At 45.0% G+C, this 25,933-nt stretch overlaps 1 protein-coding gene across 1 annotated transcript in view; it reads left to right on the top strand.

The window, feature by feature from the left end:
* The window catches only part of LOC144765089 (aquaporin-5-like), a 125,147-nt gene extending 99,554 nt beyond the window's left edge, over positions 1-25,593 (top strand). Inside the window, exons 3-4 of the mRNA XM_078650312.1 lie at positions 20,381-20,461; positions 25,459-25,593. Coding sequence (XP_078506438.1) covers positions 20,381-20,461; positions 25,459-25,593 — 216 coding nt within the window. The remainder of the gene's footprint in view (positions 1-20,380; positions 20,462-25,458) is intronic.
* The last annotated feature ends 340 nt before the right edge of the window (positions 25,594-25,933 follow it).

Here is a 25,933-nt window from a genome sequence, read left to right as displayed (position 1 = left end):
CGCGCCCCTTGATGGGCGGATCTATATGATGCTACGCAGCGTGTTTCTGGGAGCTGTAGTTCTGATGGGAAATACATTCCCGCTGATAGTGCAATGTCCCGCTACCAAAGTCATTTCAAAACCCACTGATGGGCCTCAGAGGGCGGGTGCCTCCTTATCCTTTGTTGGTGCCCCGCAGAAAGAGGCCGGCAAAGGTCAACCCCAACGGCCCCCTAGGTTACGGGGTGGTGCGTCCTCGGCGGTAAGGCCACCGCCTAAATATTCATGCTCCTTCCTTGTCCTGTTTGCGAGAAGCACTCAGACACCAACATGAACTGCAAGCATCAGCTCTTTAATCAGGTATGCAGACACCGACCTTCCGATCTGTTTTCACGGCCATAACACCTGCCGACCGGTTTCGAAGTCATCTTCTTTATCAAGGCTTGTGGTGAGATGGAGCACTCTTCAGTTCAGCCCCTTATATTCACGTTATTGCGCGCCCCTTGATGGGCGGATCTATATGATGCTACGCAGCGTGTTTCTGGGAGCTGTAGTTCTGATGGGAAATACATTCCCGCTGATAGTGCAATGTCCCGCTACCAAAGTCATTTCAAAACCCACTGATGGGCCTCAGAGGGCGGGTGCCTCCTTATCCTTTGTTGGTGCCCCGCAGAAAGAGGCCGGCAAAGGTCAACCCCAACGGCCCCCTAGGTTACGGGGTGGTGCGTCCTCGGCGGTAAGGCCACCGCCTAAATATTCATGCTCCTTCCTTGTCCTGTTTGCGAGAAGCACTCAGACACCAACATGAACTGCAAGCATCAGCTCTTTAATCAGGTATGCAGACACCGACCTTCCGATCTGTTTTCACGGCCATAACACCTGCCGACCGGTTTCGAAGTCATCTTCTTTATCAAGGCTTGTGGTGAGATGGAGCACTCTTCAGTTCAGCCCCTTATATTCACGTTATTGCGCGCCCCTTGATGGGCGGATCTATATGATGCTACGCAGCGTGTTTCTGGGAGCTGTAGTTCTGATGGGAAATACATTCCCGCTGATAGTGCAATGTCCCGCTACCAAAGTCATTTCAAAACCCACTGATGGGCCTCAGAGGGCGGGTGCCTCCTTATCCTTTGTTGGTGCCCCGCAGAAAGAGGCCGGCAAAGGTCAACCCCAACGGCCCCCTAGGTTACGGGGTGGTGCGTCCTCGGCGGTAAGGCCACCGCCTAAATGTTCATGCTCCTTCCTTGTCCTGTTTGCGAGAAGCACTCAGACACCAACATGAACTGCAAGCATCAGCTCTTTAATCAGGTATGCAGACACCGACCTTCCGATCTGTTTTCACGGCCATAACACCTGCCGACCGGTTTCGAAGTCATCTTCTTTATCAAGGCTTGTGGTGAGATGGAGCACTCTTCAGTTCAGCCCCTTATATTCACGTTATTGCGCGCCCCTTGATGGGCGGATCTATATGATGCTACGCAGCGTGTTTCTGGGAGCTGTAGTTCTGATGGGAAATACATTCCCGCTGATAGTGCAATGTCCCGCTACCAAAGTCATTTCAAAACCCACTGATGGGCCTCAGAGGGCGGGTGCCTCCTTATCCTTTGTTGGTGCCCCGCAGAAAGAGGCCGGCAAAGGTCAACCCCATCAGGCCTGAGGCCCATCAGTGGGTTTTGACAGCTCCCAGAAACACGCTGCGTAGCATCATATAGATCCGCCCATCAAGGGGCGCGCAATAACGTGAATATAAGGGGCTGAACTGAAGAGTGCTCCATCTCACCACAAGCCTTGATAAAGAAGATGACTTCGAAACCGGTCGGCAGGTGTTATGGCCGTGAAAACAGATCGGAAGGTCGGTGTCTGCATACCTGATTAAAGAGCTGATGCTTGCAGTTCATGTTGGTGTCTGAGTGCTTCTCGCAAACAGGACAAGGAAGGAGCATGAATATTTAGGCGGTGGCCTTACCGCCGAGGACGCACCACCCCGTAACCTAGGGGGCCGTTGGGGTTGACCTTTGCCGGCCTCTTTCTGCGGGGCACCAACAAAGGATAAGGAGGCACCCGCCCTCTGAGGCCCATCAGTGGGTTTTGAAATGACTTTGGTAGCGGGACATTGCACTATCAGCGGGAATGTATTTCCCATCAGAACTACAGCTCCCAGAAACACGCTGCGTAGCATCATATAGATCCGCCCATCAAGGGGCGCGCAATAACGTGAATATAAGGGGCTGAACTGAAGAGTGCTCCATCTCACCACAAGCCTTGATAAAGAAGATGACTTCGAAACCGGTCGGCAGGTGTTATGGCCGTGAAAACAGATCGGAAGGTCGGTGTCTGCATACCTGATTAAAGAGCTGATGCTTGCAGTTCATGTTGGTGTCTGAGTGCTTCTCGCAAACAGGACAAGGAAGGAGCATGAATATATACACATATATATATATATATATATATATATATATGTATATATATACATATATATATATATATATATATATACACACATATATATATATATATATATATATATATATATATATATATATATATATATATATATATATATATATATATATATATATATATATATATATATATATATATATATATAAATATATATATATATGAGTTTACACCTCCTCCACAAGAAAGGAGACGTGACCTAGAAGGGAGAAACACAGGAGCACTTTATTGGACAAAAGTCTCGGGCGAATGCATTTTGGCAATTCGTGCCTTCCTCAGCGCCCCTCTCCAGCTACTCCTTGTGCTGCGAAAAATCGTCCTGTCACGCTGTTGTTGAAGGTGCCATGCTCCACCCCCAAGGTGTAATACGGCCATCCTGTGTAGTCCCATGTAGTGGAACTACACTTCCCACAAAGCCCAGTGTTGTGCCTCATGGGAATTGGAAAGTGCTGTGGGGTGAAGTTCGTTGGCGTTGGAATCCGTGACAGGCGCAACCCTCGAAGTCCATTGGGAGGTGAGGCAAATGTGCAGTTCAGTGTCCCCTCGAGTCCCCCTTCCATTACCACCGCAACCTCTCCGCCTGGTATCCTTTGCGGGGGTTGGCGCAGGAATCCCGGTCACCCAAAAAGAGGATATGAATATCCTCTAACCGCATCTGTCAGCCAAGCGTCCTGGTGGGTACTGGGCATTATTGCTATCGCAATCAAAAAGAAGGTGCTCCACCGAGCTTGCCATCAAGTCCAGACCACCTCAGCTGCGGGGGTACACGTAAATGCGCCCTGGCTTAGCGCACAATGTCTGAGTTTACACCTCTTTCACAAGAAAAGAGACGTGACCCAGAAGGGAGAGACACAGGAGCACTTTATTTATATTCAGCTATTAGAGCGCTCCTTCTGGCAACCCTTCGCCTTCACTAGGGGTGGCTCGTTTCCGGCGGAGCCACCGGCACAATATCCATCAAAAACGGCGTTCCTTTACGAGCACTCGGGTATCCAGGAAAGAACACAGTCCACGCAGTATGTCCAAATAAGTTAGGTTTATTCCTTCATAAACCGAACGTGACGCGTTTCGCGCTCCACCGAGCGCTTGATCACACAAATTGTCACCACAAGTGCAAACATTTTAAGCATCCTGACATTCGTCATAGAAAGCGGACCAAGCCCTCTAATGTTCCGCCATCTTAGATTAGTCAAAATCAATACATATAATGATAAATGCATCCAGTTAATCCTTAATACGATTGTTTCTTATACTCTGATAGACAATGTATCAAGGTACATAATTATACATGGTTATTATTTGTATAAATAAAAATTATAATTTATTTTCTTTCAATAGGTATACCTGTGCCTTAAATGATATGCAAAATATCTCAAGTTCATTGCATAAATCATAGTATGAGTTTATAGTTCCCGTAAGGGTATTCATAGGAGTTCGCAAACAGACCCATGTTCTAACGTGTAAACGTCATTACGTGAACATGCGGGTTATGTTCTCGTAAAACGGCGTTGCCAAGGTATCTGAGGTTACAGATTCACAACATCAATACCAAAGTAATCTGCCGACAGGTGCCGCATCACCAATGTCATTAAAAGCTCAGAAAAGACCCAGCCAATCCTCCTCAAGGGGGGTGAAGACTCCAACACGATCAGAATCGTGGAACTCCGAATCAACACTCAACAGAGCAACTCCATTGTCCAACATAGTGACTAATGGTCTGGCGCAACCCAGCTGGATAAAAGTATCCTGGTTAGTGGATTATTCCACTTTATTAACCCTATCAGTGAACGGTAATTTAGGGCGACCCAGTTGCCTAGATATTACCTTGTAGAAGGTATAACAACTGTTAATTTCAACAGGTAATAGGAACATAATCCATCATATATTTTGATTTAAATCTCTGGTTAGTGAGATAATGAACGTGCATATCAATGATCTTACTTATTTCGGCAATACATGTGAAGCCTGCCAGGAGGAAATTATGATTTTTTTTAAACATAGTGACAAACAAAATAAATGAACTTATAACTAGTGCATAACTCGTTAATTTAAAATCAGATACTTTCGTTTTAGGTGGTAGAAGATTACCACAGTGTAAGGATTAGGGTACTGGTGTCGTGAGCCAGAGACAACATCCCTCCCTTTACATCTGTGGAAAAGAAGAGAAAAGAAGAATGCAATCAGAACAGGGTTAGAGAAAGAAGAAATCGTTTCAGTTTTATATGACACTTAAATATTACACTTCTGTTTAATACATTAATATGCAGATATTATTCTTCTTGTAAATGCACATTATTTTCCTCATCAATATTACGGCCTTTCGGATAGCGAGTACAAAGCCCTATAATGTGTCTAGATACTTTTTGCCTTAGTTTCAGTACACGATGTCCTCCTCTTTGACCCAAGTTAACCTGTTCAATGATGTAATATGATAGTTTTTTAGGGTCAGAGAAATGATGACTTTCAAAGTGGCGTGCTATGGGATATTGTGATTCCAGATTGCTAATAGTAAGTGTGTGCTCCAGTACACGTTTTTTAGCCATATGTGTTGTGCTGCCGATGTATATTAAATCACATGGGCAGACCAACGCATATATAACAAAGACAGTGGTACAAGTTAAGAATTGGTTAATCTGTTGTATGGTTTTAGTGCTCGGATTCCAATATTCCTTCACCATGTGACTATTTGCACACGCTTTCCAATGACCACATGGGTAGAAGCCAAGTAGATTAATACCCCTTGGAACTGTGCTCGTGCCTGTGTCATTATGTACAAGTAGATCTCTAAGAGTACGGTCTCTTTTGTATGTGATGCTTGGTCGTGATGGAAGAGTATCACCTATGATGGGATCATTCCTCAGTATATTCCAATTTTTTACCAAGCTTTTCTTAACTTGGTTAGAGTTCCCATTGAACGTAAGAATTACTCTAGTTGTGTCAAATTCCTCTTTATCCGTATCCTCTCTGTTTCTGATAGACAGTAAGTCTTTACGTTTAACCTGCGCCACTTTATATATATGTATAAAACACCTTCCTCCAAATAGAAAAGCAGAGGCCAGAGGGGAATCCTTTGAAGATTCTTTATTACATCGGTGCAACAATCAGTGTCGGAGAATGCATTTCAGCGTTTGGTTAGTGCCTTCCTCAGCGCCCTGCACTGACTGGGACCCATCAACATAGACCAATAGTCCTGCTTCTCTCTTTGTGTAGCTGAGAACACTGAGCTCCCCTCCAAGCAGTGTCTGTTGGTGGTTGCATGCCATAAGCAAACTCCAAATCCCAGAATACAACATGTCAATGCATCTGGGTCAGCGGTGTGGGTGGTAGTACCTGAATGGCACAAGCTGCAATGTCTGTACAGGCTATGGTGAAGTGCTCCCTGGAATCGCACCATAGTTCAAAAGCACCTCCTCGGGTCCCCTCGTACTGATGCAGTCCTTCTGTCCAGGAATCAATTAAATGGGGGCAGCTATGCAGCAACATAACGCCCTACCGGAGGTAAAATACCTCTCACCGCTTTGGCCATCCCGGGCGTTGTGGCGGACACCGGTTCTCTCAATCCCTCGAGCCTCCAAAGCGCTGCGAAGCAGTGGGGTGCCAGAGTCATCTGGGTCACTTGCGCATCAGGGCCATCTGTGCTGCGCTTCTGGCTGGCACAGAATATATAGAAAACACCTTCCTCCAAAAAGAAAGGCAGAGGCCAGAGGGGAATTCTTTGAAGACTCTTTATTACATCGGTGCAACAATCAGTGGCGGCGAATGCATTTCGGCGTTTGGTTAGTGCCTTCCTCAGCGCCCTGCACTGACTGGGTCCCATCAACATAGACCAATAGTCCTGCTTCTCTCTGTGTAGCTGAGAACACTAAGCTCCTCCCCCAAGCAGTGTCTGCTCACCTGTTGGTGGTTGCGCGCCATAAGCAAACTCCAACTCCCAGAATGCAACATGTCAATGCATCTGGATCGGCGGTGTGGGTGGTAGTACCTGAATGGCACAAGCTTCAATGTCTGTGCAGGCTATGGTGAAATGGCCCCTGGAATCACACCAAAGTTCAAAAGCGCCTCCTCGGGTAACCTCGTACTGATGTAGCCCTTCTGTGCAGGAAGCAATTAAACGGGGGCAGCTATGCAGCAACATAACGCCCTACCGGAGGTAAAATACCTCTCACCGCTTTGGCCATCCCGGGCGTTGTGGTGGACACCGGTTCTCTCGATCCCTCGAGCCTCCAAAGCGCTGCGAAGCAGTGCGGTGCCAGAGTCATCCGGGTCACTTGCGCATCAGGGGCATCTGTGCTGCGCTTCTGGCTGGCGCAGAATATATAGAAAACACCTTCCTCCAAAAAGAAAAGCAGAGGCCAGAGGGGAATCCTTTGAAGACTCTTTATTACATCGGTGCAACAATCAGTGGCGGTGAATGCATTTAGGCGTTTGGTTAGTGCCTTCCTCAGCGCCCTGCACTGACTGGGACCCATCAACATAGACCAATAGTCCTGCTTCTCTCTTTGTGTAGCTGAGAACACTGAGCTCCTCCCCCAAGCAGTGACTGCTCACTTGTTGGTGGTTGCGTGCCATAAGCAAACTCCAACTCCCAGAATGCAACATGTCAATGCATCTGGGTCGGCGGTGTGGGTGGTAGGTAGTACCTATATATATCGCGTTAAGCTCCAAACTGCTTCTCAGGCAACCACGGAGAAAACGGACACTTCAATGCTGTCAACGTTGCAGGTGATATTTATTTTATTTTTTTCAATGAATTGCTATGTGCAAAGTGAAAGACGCTTTGCGGCGATCCCAGTCACCTTGCTCACAAAAACGCTAGTGCATTGTTACCAACTGGTATTTGAACCCACCAAGACCATCATGGGATAGGCTGTCAACTGACTAGTGATGAACACTGTAAACAGACTAAATGTACAACGAAGTTCACCACTGGGTACTGGCCACATGAAACATGAAACATTTGCATGTTAAAAAAGGCTAAAAAGTAAAAAAAAACATTTTATAACAGTACCAATACTGAAACCAGGTCATGTGATCACTCTTATAAATATAAATGCATGATAGTATACAAGATTGACTGGTATCACTAATAATATTATTGTACAAATACTCCAGTTGATTTGAAAAAGCCTGATCACTACCTTAGTACTCCCACTGCATCTGACATAAAAATTGCAAGTGTGTTAACCATAAGTACTATATATATATATAAAAATCTGATCACTACCTTAGTACTCCCACTGCATCTGACATAAAAACTGCAAGTGTGTTAACCATAGGTACTATATATATATAGATTGTTTGATATATATATATATATATATATATATATATATATATATATATATATATATATATATCAAACAAACTCGAACCACCATCCCCCAGCAATCTACCATGCACCGGGACACCGCCGGAGGAAGGAACGAGAGCCGACCCAAGGATTTGCAGGTGAAAAATGTATTTATTCTGTTTTTAACGTGACCTGCCAGCATAACGTTTCGCCCTACCCAGAGGCCTTGATCATATTTATATAAATATTAAGGGAATCACAAAGATGCTGAGAGGAAGAAGGGGTCATCGTGATACGATCAGGTTTGGCAAGTTCATCAACTATGGTGAAGATCTCCCTTGATTTATTAGAGGAATTAAGAATTGTGTCCGAAAAATACTTCGTTTTGACCCCAAGGATAGCTGATTTGTATTCTTTCAATGCAGCCAAGAAGGTGAGTTTCTTAAGAGGACAATAGTCCGATCTCCACTTGCGCTCGGTTTGTCGAAGGGCAAGCTTCGTGTCTGTGAAGTCCTTGCAAAACCAACGCTGAGCATCGTGAGGACGCTTATTCCTAAGCTTCTTTAGTGGAGCAAAGGTGTCCCGAGCGTCTGCAAGCCAGGTGTGAATATTATCAGCCTGGGTATGAACAGACAAAGGGGAGCCTGACATCCCCAATGGGGAGGGAGTTGTGGTGGCCAGCGAAAGACAAAGTGAAGGGATGTCTACTTGGCCCCAATTACGAATGAGTGGACTAGTAGTAGGACAAACGTCAATGGCTGAAATTCTAGGTACAGTAAAGGAAATAAAAAAATTATCAGACCAAGCACATGGGGAGATCTGTAGGTTTAAGACATCCTGATTTAACGACCACAACTGGTCCAGGATAGGACCCTTAACATGGGTAGCAGCATGGATATGCTGAAGGAACTTAAGACCAGTTAACAGGTCCGTGAACTCCCTAGAGGGGGCGCTTTCATGCTGTGCATTGGGCCAATAGTTAAAGTCCCCTAATATGAGGATTCTAGCGTGATTGATCGCCAGTTCAGCCGCCATACTGCCAAAAGAATGAAGGAAGCCAGACAACTGTCCACGAGGGGGATAGAAAAGGGCGAATGTAAGGGTAAAGATGTCCGACTCAAGTTTAAAAATTACATAATCCACCGAGGGTATAGGAAGCATAGTAAAAGAGTTAAATTTGTAGGAGCGGGAGATTATGGCAGCAACACCCCCCCCCCCCCCCAGTTTTCCCCTGGGGCCGATTTGCCTGGAAGATGTAATAGCCATCAGGAACGGCAGCCAGGATATCAGGGAATGACTCTAGTGTAAGCCATGTTTCAGACAGCAAAAGTATATCAGGTTTAATTGTTTCTAAGAGGTAAAAAATCTCTGCTTGGTGTTTAACCAGCGAGCAAGTGTTTAAATACCAAATAGACTGACACTCCTGCCCAGCGCCTAAACAACCAGAAGGAGAAGTTATTTGTAGAGAATTTGAATCAAAATCAGTGTCAGGCATTGCAGTGACGGTGATAGGGAAGTAATGGGAATGCTGCAATGAGGCAGAGCACTCGTGTAGAGTTAAGAAATGCTTATCAGTGGGCTCCTGGCCACGTAAGGAAAGAAGCTGCTCAGGAGAGTAAACCCAGGTGGAAGGGCGTCCGACAAGGGGAATGGCCCCTGGTCCCGGTCTGGCGCGGACGGGCACAGACGGGCTTGCCTTTGGCGCGCCGCCGGCGCGTCCGCTGCGCGTTGTCGCCTGCATCGGGTTTTAAAGTGAGTAAGGTAGGAGCGCTAGACCGCTCACCTCCTCCGACAGGAAGTGCAGAGTCACCAGGAAGTGTCTCACCCAATGGGCTCCCTCAACATCAATCGAGCTCTACTCAGCTTGCGGTGGAACGGGGAGTCCTGCGGGGATAACACAGCAGGAGAGGGTGAGTGAAAAGATTAAAAACACAGAACAGCTAGTAATCAGCTCGGAAATAAGGCAAAGAATTAAAATAAAATATCCCCGCCAGGCAGTAAGCCTCAGCGCGTCCAGCGCGCGTCAACCCCTGTGTCCGGTTTTAAAGTGAGGAAGGTAGGAGCGCTAGACCGCTCACCTCCTCCGACCGGAAGTGCAGAGTCACCAGGAAGTGTCTCACCCAATGGGCTCCCTCCACATCAAATCAAGCTCTACTCAGCTCGCGGTGGAACGGGGAGTCCAGCGGGGATAACACAGCAGGAGAGGGTGAGTGAAAAGATTAAAAACACAGAAAAGCTAGTAATCAGCTCGGAAATAAGGCAAGAATTAAAATAAAATATCACCGCCAGGCAGTAAGCCTCAGCGCGTCCATATGGTATATATATATATATATATATATATATATATACCATAAGTAAAATATAACTTTGTTAAACAACACAGACCTATAAGAATATCTATATATATTTGTACAAAGAACAGCACATATCGCAATACATTCATATAATCAAATTATACATATGTACATGCACAGGCATGTGCTGAACATTTCTGTTTTGAGTATGGTGGTCATGTAGGAAAGAGCAAACTCTAGAGTAAGCTTCTGAAGATAAGATAGTTACCAGTGGATCTTATGTTTGGGGGTAATGAATTCCATAGTTTGGCTGTTTGAACAGAGAAAGATGTACCACCCATGGGTTTTTGCTTTCATGCTGGGTTTTTGAGTCAAGGTGCCAATCTTGAGCAGGCGTTCCTTTGTTGTATGTATTTGATGATTTTATTTCTGATGAAAAGTGGTCCTGTTCCATTTATTGCTATGTGGGAGATACAAATCAGCTTGAAGGTGGATCATCTGGCAACCAGTATCCAATGTACGGCCCTCAAGGCAGGGGAGATGTGGGATTGTGCCTTTACATGTAGCAGTAGTCTGGCAGAAGAATTTGTTAAAGTCTTTTCACAGTTGTTAGAGATGATCCGTGGTAGAGAATATTGGCATAACCAAGTTTAGACAGTACAAGAGAGATGGTGGCTTGGATCTTGTGTGGAAATCCTAGGTGGGAGAAGATGCGTTTCAGAATTTTCATAGTAAAGGAGCTTGATCTTGCTAACTTATCCACTTGGGAATTCATTGATATCTTGGAGTCCATGGTAACTCCAAGGTTTCTTACTTCCTTGGATACCTTAGGAGATGGTCCAAGATCATCAGACCAGGCACAGAGGGGGGGGGGGGTCATCATTTTCCCAATTGCCACATGTAAGTATTTCAATTTTTGATGCATTCAATTTGAGATGGCTCCATGTCATCCACTGGTCAATGGTTCAGAGGCAACTGACATTTTTTGAGTTACCAATGTCTTTGGGATTTTCCTGCTTAAGAAGCATTTGTGTGTCATCTGTGTAGTTATAGCATGTGAGCTGAAATTCATTGATCACTGCCGGTATTAAATTCATGTGGATGTTGAAAAGCATTGGTGAGACGAGAGAGCCTTGAGGGACCCCAGCTTTTGTGAGGTGCGATTTGGAGGAGAAATGTGTTCTGTTTTGAAGGTAGGATGCGATCTAATTGAGCCCCCCTCTATACCGGTTTCAGAGAGTCAGTGTATTAGAGTCTTCTGGAAAGACTCCTGTAGTTAATGAAATGTTTATTATTGTTCAGACTTGTGTGGCTGCAGGGTTAGTTAAAAGAATGTTCTTCACAATTTGTGGTGTTCAAGGGTCAGAAGTAAAGCCGGCTGGTCTGCTTGCATTAACAAGATTCATAAATTCACTTTCTGTTGGTTGTGTGAAGGAATGTAGAGGCCGGGCTAGCCTACCTTTGGAAGAGAGTAAGTGAGCATTTATTAGTAACAGTCTAAAGATTGCGTTTTGGTGGAGGTGTGACTTTGTTTTCTAGAAGAGTGATTAGTATTCTTTGAACTAGTAGCAGGTGTATTATTGCTGTTGGTATTAACTGTATCAAGATAGCAGTAGTGTTGTTTGTTTACATCACATACAATAATTGTGATGTAAGCAAGCCAGGCATATGGTGGCATATATCACCTCTTCAACTGCACAGAATGTCTGATCCTCTTCATTTTTACTGCTATATTCATGTCCTCCAATTGAATATTGACTTCCAAATATTGTGCTACCAGAATACTGTGTACAAAATAATGAGGCTTGAAATATTGAGAAGGTAATGAGTAAGTGAAGATTCTTTACTTTTCTTAACTCCAGCATTGATATTGTGGTTTTCAATATTTTAGCAGCTTGATGTTCCTGTAGTAGATATTTCAGCATACAACCAACATGGATAAATGTACAAATGGGTTGCAGCTTGCTTTTGTTTTAACCTGGATATTCAAACTACTGTACCACAAGTCAATTATTCAATTATTCAAGATCATTTATTGCTGTGTGGACACTGTACTGTGCTTGCTTGTTTGTTTTAAGAACTAGAATGCAATAACAGACTCTATTCTAAAAGACCTTTGCACCTGAACAGAACCCAAAATCATGCCAGAGTACATTCAATGGAAGTAGAACGTGTTGGAGAATATTATAATATATAAATTATAGTGCGTGTGTGCTAGAAAGTATCTGACTCGCTTAATTCCTCTAGATGTTTTTATTTTTAACCTCTTTTATTTGGAACTCTGCTATTTGTGAATCACACTATTTGAGTCTCAACCACTTGGAGGGTCATATTTATCAAAGTTCTGCATCACCCTTGCAACACGCAAGGTAACGTAAGGTGACACAAAACCTAGGTGAGAATTACCAAGCCATGTAAGGCCATCTTGCGTGGCCCTGCAGTGCTTGGTGAATCTGGAGTAATGTAAGGTACCGCAAGTTGCTGCCTGACGTGACTCTGCTCCAGAGAAGCGGTCCATACATGGAGCATGGGTGTTCCAATACATCCACTCAGATTTACGATGAGTGGTAGACTTAGGAATCTGGCAAAATGCTATGCCTTCCCAGGCAAGGAGTAACATGGAAAAATATCTTTATTTCTCTGCATTTTATCCTCTTTCTACATGTGCTACATTCTGAAACACACGCAGAAAGAGCAAAAAGCCCCCAAGGATTGTTTTTGTGCAAGAAGGTGTCCCTTCCTGCACAAAAATAATCCTTTGTCCAATGCATACACCCTTGCACCATGCTGCAAGGGTGCCTCCATTGGCGCTAGCCAGCCAAAAGTGCACCAGAACAAGAAGAGAGCAGGAATGCATCACAGATCTTCATAGATGTGGCGCATTCCTGACCTCTCCTATTCACATCAAGGTGTCTAGCTGTGTTGCATTGCACGAAGAAACAATAAATATGGCCCTAAGTGTCTCTTAAAACAGATTTGAGTGATAACTTCTAGTGCATGCCTTTTATAAAGCCATCTGATGCACAGCTGGGGTAAATGCCCCGTGCCACTTACACTTCTTTAACCCCTTCGATGCTTGTGACGTAACCATTCCGTCATCAGTCACGGTTGAGCTGTGCTGATGACCGAATAGTTCCATCACGACCGCACCCTATTCTGGAATGTCCAGCACAGGGGCGGAATCGGCGCCGCACGGAAGCGGTTAAAAGGACAAAAATAGGAACACGCAAAACTCTGGCACTAGTTAAATCTTGGACTCTCTTTGAAGTCTTGGAAGGAATAAGGCAGCTTTGCAGTGTCAGCATGAGGCAGAGCCAAGGCATAGGAAGATCTCGATCTCATTCCACCCGAAGGCCAACGTTGATGTCAGTGATGTGCATAGTTTCCCTAAAGTCTCCAAAAGCACAAGGCCTACCAAACTAAATACAAATCTTTTTCATTTCCATTAATATTCCCCTTTCTGTATAATTACCGACATCACAACAGCAGTCATGAAAATCAGTTCAAGGATTCGCTGCCCAGCTCGCTTCTCCGGCTCTGCTAATGAGTGACTCATCCCTTCTAATGTGCCCTATGCTATTGAGCTCAGATCAGCCTGATTACCAGGCATGATACGAACACAGACTATCAAGATCTAGTGATCAAAAGTGAGTTTTTCAACATAGAGTGAACTCTGTACTAACACGTAAGGAAACAAAAAGACATATTACTACACTGGATACAATATATGTTAATTTTTTTTCAAGACTAAACAACCAGACACGAGACATTGACTATATTAAGAATTTGTATAGCGCACTACTCACCCAGAGGGTCTCAAGGCGCTTGAGGGAGGGGGGGGAGCGTTACTTATCGAATATCCAAGTTTTGAGTTGTTTTCTGAAGGAGAGGTGGTTCTGTGTAAGGCGGAGGTGGGTGGGGAGAGAGTTCTAGGTCTTGGCCGCTAAGTAGGAGAAGGATCTTCCTCCCATGGTGGATCTTTGGATGCGTGGAATTGCGGCGAGGGCTTGATTGGACGATCGTAGTTGGCGGGTGGAGGTGTAGAAGGTTAGGCACGTGTTGAGGTATTTGGGTCCTAGGTCGTAGAGGGCTTTGTGTGCGTGGGTGAGTAGACGGAACGTTATTCTCTTGTTGACGGGGAGCCAGTGGAGGTCTCTCAGGTGACCGGGTATGTGAGCTTGGCGGGGGATGTCTAGGATAAGTCTGGCTGAGGCGTTCTGAATGCGTTGGAGTTTTTTCTGTAATTTGGCTGTTGTTCGGGCGTAAAGGGTGTTTCCGTAGTCCAGTCGGCTTGTGACAAGTGCTTGGGTGACCGTCTTTCTTGTTTCGGTGGGGATCCAGCGGAAGATTTTTTTGAGCATACGTAGGATGTTAAAGCATGATGATGAGATGGCGTTGACTTGTCTGGTCATCGAGAGGGAGGAGTCCAGGATGAAGCCCAGGTTACGTGCGTGGTCCGTTGGTTTGGGTGAGATGCCCAGGGCCGGTGGCCACCATGAGTTGTCCCAAGCGGAGGGGGATGATCCTAAGATAAGGACTTCCGTTTTGTCTGAATTCAGTTTTAAACGGCTATTCTTCATCCACTCGGCTACTTCTTGCATCCCTTCGTGTAGGTTGGTTTTGGCGGTGTTTGGGTCTTTGGTGAGGGAGAGGATCAGCTGGGTGTCGTCTGCGTAGGAGATGATGGTGAGGTTGTGTTGGCACGCAATGGATGCGAGGGGACTCATGTATACGTTGAAGAGGGTGGGACTGAGTGAAGTTCCTTGTGGTACGCCGCAGATGACTTCAGTGGCCTCTGATCTGAAAGGGGGAGGCGGACTTTCTGGGTTCTTCCGGCGAGGAATGAGATGATCCAGTCCAGTGCTTTTCCTTGTATCCCGACGTTGCTGAGGCGTTGTATCAGGGTGCTATGGCAGACTGTGTCGAAGGCTGCGGAGAGGTCCAGTAGGATGAGGGCAGCTGTTTCTCCGTTGTCAAGTAGTGTTCGAATGTCGTCTGTGGCTGCGATGAGGGCGGTCTCGGTTCTGTGTTTGGCTCGGAAGCCGGACTGTGATGGGTCGAGGAAGCCGTTAGATTCGAGGAAGGCGGCGAGCTGATTGTTGACGGTTTTCTCAATGACTTTGGCAGGGAATGGGAGGAGCAAAATGGGGCGGTAGTTCTTAAGTTCGGTGGGGTCTGCTGTGGGTTTCTTCAGGAGAGCGCTGAGTTCGGCATGTTTCCAGCTTTCCGGGAAGGTAGCAGTGTTGAGGGAGCAGTTGATGACATCTCGGAGATGGGGTGCGATGATGGAGTCTGCTTTGTTGAAGATGTGGTGGGGACATGGGTCGGTTGGCAATCTGGAGTGGATGGTGTTCATCAAGCGGATGGTGTCTTCAGTGCTGATTGGGTTTCAGGCGCAAAGGATGTCGGACGGGGGCTTTGGTTTGGAGGTGAGGGGGGTGGACTGGTCGCCAAAGCTGTTATGTATGTCAGCGATTTTGTTGTGGAAGAACGAGGCTAGAGAGTCGCAGAGGTCTTGAGATGGAGAGATGTCGTTGGTGTCGGCGGTGGGGTTGGTAAATTCTTTGACGATGTTGAATAGTTCCTTGCGGTTGTGGGCGTTGTTGTCGAGTCGATCCCTAAATGCTGATTTCTTGGTGGATCGGATCAGCTGGTGGTGTTTGCGGGTGGCGTTCTTGAAGGTGGTCATGTTGTCAGTGGTTGGGTTTTTTCGCCAGGCTTTCTCGAGGGTGCGGCAGATCTTTTTGGATTTCTTAAGGTCGTCATTGAACCAGGGGGCTTTTTTGATACCTTGCTTGGTTAGATGGTTTCTCAAGGGTGCTAATTCGTCTGCGCTGTGAGTGATCCATTGTGTGAGGTTGATGGCTGCTTGATTTGGGTCCAATGATTTGGCGGGAGGGTTTTGGTAAAGCGATGTGAAGAGCTGGTCGGTGGTAATTTTGTTCCAGTTTCTGCGGGGGATTGGTTGTGGGTGGTGGTGGTGGGTCGTGTTTTTTTTGTAGTTGAAGTGAACACAGCTGTGGTCCGTCCAATGGAGTCCTGTGGCGTGATTGAAGGAGATGTACTTGCTGGAGGAGAAGATCGGGTCGAGCGTGTGTCCGGCGTAGTGGGTGGGGGTGTTTACCAGTTGTTTGAGTCCGAGATTGGCGAGGTTGTCTAGAAGGGTGGTGGTGTTGCTGTCGTTGTTCTTTTCTAGGTGGAAGTTGAGGTCTCCTAGTAGAATGTAGTCCTCGGAGGGGAGGGCGTGTGGGCTGATGAAGTCTGCGATGTCTTCGCTGAATTGTGTGCGGGGTCCTGGGGGTCTGTAGATGAGGGTGCCTCTGAGTATGGTCTTAAGGTCGGTGGGAATCTGGAAGTGAAGGTGTTCGGCGTTCGGCGGTTGCGAGGTTGTCGTCGGAACTGGTCGTGATGCGGATGGTGTTTTTATGGACGATGGCAAAGCCTCCTCCTGTTTGGTTGGTGCGGTCCTTTCGGATGATCTTGTAGCCGTCCGGGATGGCTATGGCGATGTCGGGCGCTGATGAGGCGTTCATCCAGGTTTCTGTGAGAAAGGCAACGTCCGGCGATGCGGTGTCAAGTAAGTTCCATAGTTCAGTGGCGTGTTTGTGGACCGAGCGGGTGTTGAGCAGGATGCACTTCAGGTGGTTAGTGTCGGAGTTCTGTTTGGCGTTTGTGGATTTGGTGTGGGTCCTGATGCAGTCTAGCTTGCAGGAGTGGCAGGTGAAGGGTCCATGGGTGTGTCCTGGGGCGGCTTGGTAGCAGTCTGGGAGACGTCCTGTGTTGAGTGCAGAGAGGGTTGCGGCGTCGTACGTTATGCGGGTGGAGTGGATTGTGCGGGGACCAGGGGGGTCTGGTGCTGGGTGCGGTCCGGGCGCGGACGGGCGTAGACGGGCTTACCTTTGGCGCGCATAGGGCGCGTCCGCTGCGCGTGGACACTGCACGCAAATGCATCTGTCATAAGTGGAGAGTGGAGGGGGGCGGAGCGAGGGAGGAGCAGCTGGGAGGCGGGAGCAGGGTGGACAGACGGGCTAGGAGGCACAACAACAAGATGGCAGCAAAAACAAAAGTGAAACAGGACGAGATTGGGGCACAGTCTGGGATGTCGCTAAGATATGGGCAGAGGCACCGGCACAATCAGGCACAAATGATTACAAAAGCAGTGCGAGCAATGCAATATAGCGCTATGATATCAGTCAGCCACAAACAATAATACAAGCAATGAGGGCAATGCAATATAGCGCTACGATATCAGTCAGCCACAAACAATAATACAAGCAATGAGGGCAATGCAATATAGCGCTACGTTACCAGTCAGCCACAAATGATAATACAGGCAATGAGGGCAATGCGCAAATTGGTTAATGGCAGCAATGAGCACAATAGCGCTATGATACCAAGTGACCAGGGAGCGTGTGGGGAGCGACCGCTTCTGAACGAGTCAGGACTTCAGTCTAACGAAATGCAGCACCATAGTTGCATACAGACAGCCTGCCTTTCCTTACTCATTCTGGTTTGGCTTGACAAGGCAGATTTTGCCAAACAAATATGTAAGAACACCAGGGGAGGGGCTTTGACCCTACCCACATGTTGGGGACCAGAAGTACATGTTTTGATTGAGCAGGAGTCGCGTGCTTCCACACAAAAAAAAGTGCTTGCTTTCCACACAGCTGTGATCATTTTGTTAATTTATCCAGGTGCATGAGGTAGGAACTTTCAAGGCCACAAACACGCTATTAAATTTTTTTAGATAACAATATAATTCATGGTGATTTTCTCCAACAGGAGCCCAGATGGGAGGAGGGCAGTCATTGACCTGCATGGATTTTTTAGATCTGGCATGACAGTACTACTCAATGAATTGATTAATCAGGATTTATAAAGTGTGGCTAATTACCTAAGACAGTATCTAGGCACTTGCAGGTCCAGGAAGCTTATTTAAACAGCCAGGTCTTGAAGGCCATTTGGAATTTCGAAAGTGAGGTGATGGGTTGGAGTTGCGTGGGGGGAGGCTGTTACAAGACTTTGCTACCATGTGGGAGAAGGAGCGTCCTCCACTTTCACTTTGATACATGTGGCGAGAATGGGCAAGTGAGAGCAAGGTGGAGTGTAGTCTTCTCAAAGGTTGGTGGAAGTTCAGGAGGTGGTTAATGTAGATGGGTCCTTGCTTGTGTAGAGCCTGTGTGGGTGGGTCAGCAGCTTGATTTGGCATTTCTCCTGTACGGCGAGCTAGTGGAGTTGCCTGAGGTGGAGTGTGATGTGGGTTTGTCAGGGAAGGCCAAGGATGAGTCTGGCTGTGGCATTCTGTATGGTCTGAAGTCTCTGTAGGAGAGGCACAACATTTCCTAGGTAGAGAACGTTGCAGTAGCCCAGTCAGCTGGTGTAGAGGGCCTTCATCATGGTGCATTTCGTGTGAAGGAGTAGCCACTTGAAGATCTTATGTAGTAGGCGCAGAGTGAAGAAGCAGGTGGAGGGGAAGCCGTTGATCTTTGATTTTATGGTGAGCTTGCTTTCAATGATGATTCCAAGGTTTCTGGCATAGTCGGAAGAAGTGGGTATGGGTCCAAGGTCTGATAGTCACCAGGAGTCATTCCATCTGTTCCATGTGTTGTTACTCCAACTGTCACCTGACCTTTTAACCCTCACCAATATTATTCTGAAATTCATAGCTTCTACAGAAATCCATATATATTCCTACACTAACTACTTGTAATACTTCACATTAACATACAACATTATTTTAAATCCATACACATCAGCATTGAAAATGCTTGTTTTGCTTGGTGAAGGCTGTGATCTCTACTAAAAGACGTTTTCATCACCATCTTGTTTGCGCCCCTCCCCAGCTACTACCCAGATATTAGGTAGCCATCATCTGTGCTGGGTCAGTGATATTAGCAAGATCTGGAACTCTAACATTTTGGTAATTGTGGGTGCCTCCAAGGAGATGACCATTCTTTTGTATCTGTCTAACACCCTTGAGGCTATGGGTCAATCAAGCACATGTGATTTACCACAGTTTTTTTCAGACCCAATCTTATAGTTTGAACACTGTAGGTTTCTGTTAGAGAACCGGGTGGCAGTGGGGCACTCTGACTAGAGCTCTATCAAGAAAATTCCTAACAAATATTGGGGCATATTAACAAGGCGGGCGATATGTGATTATCGCCGCTTTAGCAGCCGTTTTCTATCGCCCTAATAGCAAGCTGTCGCTAACAGCAGTTAGCGACAGCTTGTAGGCGACAGCGAGTGGTTTGGGGCCCGCTTTGCATGTCAGCGATATTAATCACTAATGACATTCAAAGTGGGCGTACCCAACCTGTTAGCGACTCAAAGCAGTCGCTAACGTCGCTATTGCCTATTAACAAGGCAGGCGTAGCGATGGAAATATTCACGCTGAGTGCGAATATCTCCAAAAACTAACACCTGCTCAGACCAGTTCTTTGCCATTATATCCAACGGGAGGTGGATATAATGGTTAAGACCCTGTTAGCGATAATGAGTGACTATCGCTGTATTCTCAGCGATATTCACGGATTCCGCCGTTATCACCGGAAATAATATCGCTTTTGGGGTAAACATTGCTAATAGCACGTTATCTCAGCGATAATATCCGGCGATGCGCAGCAATAAAAATATTGCCGCTAAGCCTACTTAGCGATAAATATCGCTAGTTGTTGGTAATATACCCCATTGTACCTAATTGTAAACATTGACATAGAATTTGCTGAGAAATGGGAAAGTCTAGATACACCTGGTAACTCTGTTTCTGCCGTTAATCCAGTGTGAGTTATTTGTGTAGACCATGGTATAGATGACCAACTACTGGCAAGACATTTACCAGTGCGGTCATTTCGTCTCTACACAAAGAGCACTACATGGAATTCTGTCAGAAGATTCTCTTACGGCTCAAGTAGGTTTACTTTATGGCAGATGTTGATCAGCGAGGACAGGTGCAAAGATGCTGTCTGGGTTGGAGCTTAATCCATGTGAACTCACTAGTTGATCCACAAGAATTCTGCACTTCAAGACAAGAAATCATATGTGTTTGTAATGCATTTTGTACTTAAGTAGGTGTGTATGCCACTAGTTGTAAAATGAGTTCATAACTATAAATACTTTCAAAATAGAGTGATGTAAATCCCCCTCTAACCTCTTATTTTGCTAAACACAAGCTGTGAGACTTTGCAATCAGGAAAGTTCACAGAGCCTGTTATTGTTACGTTTTTCACATGAAGCATGGTAAGTTGTATGGAGCGCTGAAGACATCTGTGAAAAAATAAACATGTAATTCTGCCATACTTGCTGTTTTTTTTAGCATGCAAGAGAAATTTATGATGTTTACCTGTTGTCTCCCCAGATATACTACACTGGTTGCTCCATGAACCCGGTTCGGTCCTTCTCCCCTGCAGTAATTGTGAAACGATTCACAAACCACTGGGTAAGCTTCCACTAAAGGCATACAAGTATCAATAACTCACTGGCTGTCCACAGACAGGCAATCACCAGAGTACAATTGAACACTCAACATTAAGCACATGCAGCACAGAACCTTATGAAATGGGTACAGAAGGAATGCTGGAGTCACAAGACCAAGATGCATTTCTATTGAGTCATATGAGGAACAAGGACAGGAAAGAGTGGTGCATTCATTTTCAGATATAGGGAGAATTGAGCCAAAGTGGAACTAAAGCACGCCGCTCAAGACAAAAAGGAACATCATTCTGGGGCACAGGAACCAACAAAAGGGGGTACACTCAAGGCAGCATAGAGGAAACTTCCATAATGAGATAATGGACGTACTGAGTCAGAAATGCATAAAGCACTCATCAAAACACAGCGAGTATGTAGCTCATGGTAAAGAAATAACTCAAACTGAGGCACACCTGGGTGATATGTTCAGATCCATGTTATGCTTCTTATGAAGATGAAGAGTACAAGCATCCTCTAGTGGGACTGGACAAAAAGCATCTGATACCTTTAGAATGATGATCCAACATCACAATAATCATCAGTTGCCCACACATCTATTGGTAATTCCTATCATATTTATTGATGAAACAGTTGTTGCCAAAGAAAGATTCATGCTATGTCTCTATTTCCCTTAGTCTTTGAGGGGTTACATTTACAATTCCGACTCAGAGTCTAAGCGCCAACAAGGAAAGCATTAGACTTCGGAAGGGTTAGATTTACTATTCCTACTCCGGTCAGCACAACAGTAAGGAACGTGTTGGACTTCAGAGGGGTTAGGGAAAGTACCTCACTTAAAACAAATTACATATTTGAATAACTATTAATGTAGAAAAAAAACTTCTTAATTTAAGCATTAATTAACATTAAATATATCTATATGTGTGTGTGTGTGTATATATATATACATATATATATATATATATATATATATATATATATATATATATATATAAATAAAAGGATAAAAATCAAAGTACATAATAAATTCAACTTCCCTAACTACCAAAAAGAAAAAAAAATTAGTATCAGATTTAGTTTCAATTAATGCATAAAAAGCAATCCAAATGAAATTTCATAGCACAACTTTCACAGACACCTACCATAGAATACATTAAAAATGGTTTAAAAAAGTAAAATTAAAAAAATACACAAAATAAATGATCAATTAATTCATACAAAATTAAATTATTATAAACATATATATATATATTTTTCCCAACCAACTCATCCCAAAAAAGTAAACCCCAACATTTAAAAATACATAAATACATAGAAATATAAATTAAATGATGGAACAATTACACTTTACTGATAGCTTAATTAATTTACATAGTAATCAAATAACATTTGGGGCTCGATCACGATATCTGTTGGAGTTGCCTCTGACTGATACCGTTGCAGTATCTGGTCTGACTGACACCACAATCACAAAGCGGCCGCACTATGGGGTCGATTAGGATGGCGGACGGACCTGCGTCCGTCCGCCACCCCAGAGGTGGCGGGACCGTCCGCAGGGGCAGCGGCGGTCCCTCCGTGCAAATTAGGATGTGACCGCCAACCTGGCGGTCACATCCTGTATGTTTAACATTGTGGCGGGTGCTGCTTGCAGCACCCGCCGCAATGTTAACATTGCATGTTTTACATTTACATGCACAAAGCGGCAGGCACCGCGTGGTGCCTGCCGCTTTGTGCATGTAAATGTTGGGGGGTACCATAGGTACCCCCCATGTGCACCCCCCATCCCCCAACACCCCTGAGGGCCCGCAACGGGCCCCCCAGCACCAATGTCCACATGCTTTTCTATGGCGGAAAACCCGCCGTGGAAAAGCATGTCTCCGCCGGCATCCTAATATGGCTGGCGGTGTCTGAAAGACACTGCCACCATATTAGAGCTTTTCCGCCGCGTTCGGAAGGCGACCGCGGCGGAAAAGCGGCGGACGGAAACATGACCCCCCCAGCCATCCTAATCTGGCGGCGGTTTTTTTCGGTGTCCGCAGCAGTGAATCCGCATCCTCCGGGCCGGCGGTGGCTTCCGCCAACCCTGAGGATGCGGATTCACCGCGATCCTAATCGGGCCCATGGTGCGGTCGCATACTCACATTTCTGTAAATGTAAATGTCATGGTACTTATAGAGCGCACTGTTACCAGACGGTCATCTTGCGGTGTCGCCTATTCGGCTTCCTGGCGCTAATACTCATACCGCTGTGGAACCCCTCCTGGCTTTCCCTGTGAAGTATCCACTCCTGGGCACCCCCAGGGTGAAACCAGGCATCCTTAGCGCTGTTGGGGCCGGTGTGGAGGCTAAGCAAGCTATTGCCCAGAGTTGCAGCGTGCTGCCTAGGATTAGAATAGGCACCGAGGCGAGAATTAACAGGTCTAAGGAAATTGAGCCCAAGACCCCGTCGAGGCGAGAATCAAACCCTGGTCCCTGGCCAGAACTCTGCATCAGGGTCTGCCGCTCTAACCATTGAGCCACACTCCTCCACTGAATGGGAGCTTGTGCTGCAACCGTATACCAGCTATAGTACAAGTTTCCATTGAGAAATTTTAGAGCCTGTTAATCCCTGCACTCTCTGGCAGGCACCTCAAGGTGGGGGCCCCCAACTGGAGGTCGTAAAGTAAAAGGTGCCTTGCTAGGAGCTGCCAATCTCGCTTTCCGACAAGCTTTCCATGTCGGAAAGACCGGCATTGAAACCGAGCATCATAATCCCAATGGCAGAAATACCATCCATTGGGATTATATGCCGGTCTCTGACGGGCCGACAGGCTCCATGAGCCTGTTGAAAGCCACCCAGAATGACAGGCTGGTTTCAGTTTTGACCGCATGCATTGTGGTCGTAGGCGTTCTGAGCCTCATCGTAATAAGGCCCATAACATTACATTTTATAATATTTAATTTTACAGCTTCCCAACCTAGACACCTGCAAGCCTAGCAGCCTGCACCTAAAATCTCATTAAAATAAATCAGTATTAAACATTTTACATAGTTAATGAACAATTAAATAAAGAAATAACAATTAATAATTAATTGTTAAGTAATTATTTCTTATTTACCCTTACACCTCATACCTCTTGAAACCCAGCAGCACACATCCAAAATATAATGAAAATAAGTCTATATTAAACAATGTACATAATTAGTAATAAATCAGATAATTAATTAACAATATATAATTTATTGGTAATATATTAATATTTGATTAACTTCCCACCCTATCCCCCTACAAACCCAACAAGCCACTACGACACTATGAATTACTAACAACAAGCAACAAATTATAAAACTTGCAAACTATATTTTAAAAATTAATAACACTTATACAAACAATAGTTGCACATACAATGAATATATAGACTAAAACACGTTTAAATAATTAAAAACTATATATTTACAACAGTTACTGAAACCGATATTAAAAACAATGATATTCTTAAAAACAATATCACACAAAGGCCAATATTCCTTATAACAATACTTTGGCATCACAATATTTTTTCATCACATTATTTGTTTTAGTTATTTCTGTCTTCTGATATTTTGAACTCAATATTTTGTCTAACTACCTCCCCATGATCAGGAAAAGTCCTTGACTTTTTACAGAAGTAGATACAATTTGTGTTACAACAGTAGATACAATTAGAACACACCTTCCTTCAAAGCGGATTAATTGTTACAGTGACAATAAACAACCCCATGGAACAGAGCAGATTTTCAACTATTTTCTGATAACGAAAAACAGAATCAGAGAGAGAAACCATGCACACCATGTAGTCCTAAAAAACATAGGGGCATATTATCAAGAACTGCGACAAAATTATCGCCGCTTTAGCGGCAGTAAAACTGCTGTTAAAACGGCGATAATGGGCTTGATAATATGTCCTTGTGAATTCCCACAGCAGCCCAGGTTCTGGTTTTAACCTGGGCTGCTATGGGAATTCACAAGGGCATATTATCAAGCCCATTATCGCCGTTTTAGCAGCAGTTTCCTGCCGCTAAAGCGGCGATAATTTTATCGCAGTTCTTGATAATATGCCCCGGACTTCTTTAGCTGTCAATGAGGCCTAGTAAACTAGTTTTGCACCCTACTTGTGGACGTAATAAATGAGTGCCCATGCAAACTCCTCTAACAGTGGACAGGTGAGAGTAGTCTAGTACAACACAGTGTTAAATAAATTTTTCGGCAGCTTCAACATGGTATTGAATTATGTATGAGGTCTTTGATATGTATGATCCAGCAATGTATAGTCTAAAAACAAAGGAGACTCTGACAGAGACAGGTGGTGCAGATCCGATTTGAAAGGAAAGTAATGTTTAAAGTCCCCGTATGTCCTCCTAACTGGCCTCTTTAGATGCAATAAAGTGTAACCATTGCATTGAGAGATGCTGAAGGGGTAAAAACGATGAATGATCATAGGTGATGAAAAGTGAAGAATGGGTTGGGGAACAGCCTTTACAACGCGGGCATTACCAGGCGCTGCCATTACTACGCTGCTTTTACAACGCAAGTCGTTTCAACGGCTTGCGCTGGAGGGCGCTGTTGGCAAAGGAATAGTTTAATTTTCTATTCCAACACCTTCCCTACTGTCAACGTGGGCTGGAGTTGGAATAGAAAATTAAACTATTCCACTATCCAACCCTTACAGCGCAAGTCGTTGTATTGACTTGCGTTGTAAAAACAGCGTTGTAATGGCACGCGTGGTAATATCCCGCGTTGTAGTGACATACATCCAATGGGTTAGGCTGATGGTAGCTGAGAAGAGAAATTAATGAGTTCCATAAACAATAAGGAGTACGAAGAATATAGGGAGAATTAGATGACTGTGATCAATATGCAGACACAAAGAGATGTGGATATGAATTTGTAGTCTTAAGAGAAAGGCCGATGACTGTGGTTATGACTGAAGGTTTAAAAAAAGAGATGAGAGTTTGCTTAGAATAAAACATGTTTTTTCTGTTTTTTCAGGTCTTCTGGGTGGGGCCGATCATCGGTGGAATCTTGGCATCCCTGGTATATAACTACCTCTTGTGCCCAATCAAGCAGACGGCAGCGGAAAAGTTAGCAATTCTGAAAGGGGCCTTTAAAGCTCTGGAAGAGTGATCTTAGCTAAGGGAAATGTGATTAACTGAATTAAAAAAAAAGTTGTAAAATAAAAGTTCACAGGGGAAGTAAGATTGCCCAGTGACCTATGCTACCGTGACTAACATCTGTTGCCTATGCAGGTGCACAGGAAAATATTTGTCTTAACTCAGATATCTAGAATCCCTTCATTCTTTTGGGGCCTTATAAGTTTTTAGCCATGCAACAGCTGATGTTGTTGCACCAAGGATATTGTGATGCATAACTAAATACTTATAAGGTCCCAAAAGCGAGACCTATTGGCTATGCCAATGCTTGTTCACTAAAGATGGTCAGGTATTCTTCCGGGAGCACAGACTTT

Source organism: Lissotriton helveticus, chromosome 1_1, assembly GCF_964261635.1.
Source record: "Lissotriton helveticus chromosome 1_1, aLisHel1.1, whole genome shotgun sequence".
In the NCBI taxonomy this organism is placed as follows: domain Eukaryota; kingdom Metazoa; phylum Chordata; class Amphibia; order Caudata; family Salamandridae; genus Lissotriton; species Lissotriton helveticus.
This window is presented reverse-complemented; position numbering and strand designations above follow the sequence as displayed.